Source organism: Poecilia reticulata, linkage group LG15, assembly GCF_000633615.1.
Source record: "Poecilia reticulata strain Guanapo linkage group LG15, Guppy_female_1.0+MT, whole genome shotgun sequence".
NCBI lineage: Eukaryota > Metazoa > Chordata > Actinopteri > Cyprinodontiformes > Poeciliidae > Poecilia > Poecilia reticulata.
The window spans coordinates 30,023,944-30,025,255 of record NC_024345.1 but is presented as its reverse complement, the minus strand read 5'-3'; the positions used below and the strand labels follow the sequence as shown (position 1 = coordinate 30,025,255).

At 51.7% G+C, this 1,312-nt stretch overlaps 1 protein-coding gene across 1 annotated transcript in view; it reads right to left on the bottom strand.

Annotated features, from left to right (window-relative positions):
* Positions 1 to 1,312, bottom strand: part of usp54a (ubiquitin specific peptidase 54a) — a 21,329-nt gene that overhangs the window by 9,756 nt on the left and 10,261 nt on the right. The window contains exons 6-7 of the mRNA XM_017308834.1: positions 1,080 to 1,226; positions 860 to 1,009 (exon numbers count right to left, since the gene is read on the bottom strand). Of these exons, the coding sequence (XP_017164323.1) occupies positions 860 to 1,009; positions 1,080 to 1,226 (297 nt within the window). The remainder of the gene's footprint in view (positions 1 to 859; positions 1,010 to 1,079; positions 1,227 to 1,312) is intronic.

Here is a 1,312-nt window from a genome sequence, read left to right as displayed (position 1 = left end):
GTTAGCATTTCCAGTAGTAATGGCTCCGTTAGCATTTCTGTTAGCATTAGCATCTTGTCTGTGACGTTTCTCCCAGCGTCTGTAGCGCTGTGTCCAGTTCGGCATCAGCTGTGCTGCGGTGCGGGGCTAACAGTCACACCACCGACACCGGACCTCCATGGGTCCGGTTGGATCAGTGATGTCAGTACCGCAGGCTGTAGCTCCTGTTAGCATCTCAAAGAGCGTCCAGCTCTGCCCGTCTCAGCACCACGTTTATTTTAGCTCGTTAAGGTAGCATCACCTGTTAGCTTCGTTGGTTCTGCTGGTATAAATGGCTCAAAGTGTCCGGGGTCCAGTTCAGGTCCTTGTTGTGTTTCTGCTCCGGCTCGCACTGCGCTCTCCTTTCTTTCATGTGGGAAATTATCCAGATTCTGTCTCAATTTTTATTTTTATTTTTTTTACCATAGCCGATAGTGACAAATGTTTTATTATCCAACATGAGTCCAGTCAAACGCAACGTGATAAACAACTACTGGGGCTAACTTAGCCTTCCTGTGTAGACTCCGGTACAGACCGGACCTGATGACGTCATCAGTGACGTCATCACTCCATGAGTGACAAGTATAACAAAAGATGCAGATTTTTGAAGTAATGGGAAAACTGCGACATATTTAGGCAACACGTTCAGCCAGTCATGAATCCTTTAAAAGCTGATTTATAAAACAGGAACGGCGTGAAGCAGAGCTGGGAGAACGCTTTTATGCTTTTTAATATTTTACAGTGTTGAGACATTCTGAATATTATAATTATATGTACAATGTAAAGGCTGGACCTCACTGGGACCGACAGCAGAACCGGGCCGGCTGGTTTCGGGTCTCACCTCCTTCACGTGAGCGTCATCGAAGTACATCCACCTCCTGATCTTGGTCTGGAAGAAGAAGGTGGAGTAGTGCTTGCCGTAGTAGCAGACCACGCCCACCAGGTAGAGCTCGGCCCGCCGGGCCTTCTCCTCCGTCACCCTGTAGAACAGCTGCAGAACCAGAACCGGGTCAGCCCGTTTGCCCACCGCGCCCCGGTTCACCTCCGGGTCGGCTCCTCACATCTCCGAGTCGCAGGCAGGTTCCCAGGGAGTGGATGACGTCCTCGGCCAGGTCCGAGTGCTCAGAGTCCCACACCAGGCCGATGCTGACGATCTCTGGGCTGTTCAGCAGAACCCGGGCGATCCGGAGCTGCTGGCCGCACCGGCTCTGAGGAGGGACCAGTATCAGGACTGGGACTGGACCAGTATCAGGACCAGTATCAGGTCTGGACCAGTATCTGGACCAGTATCAGG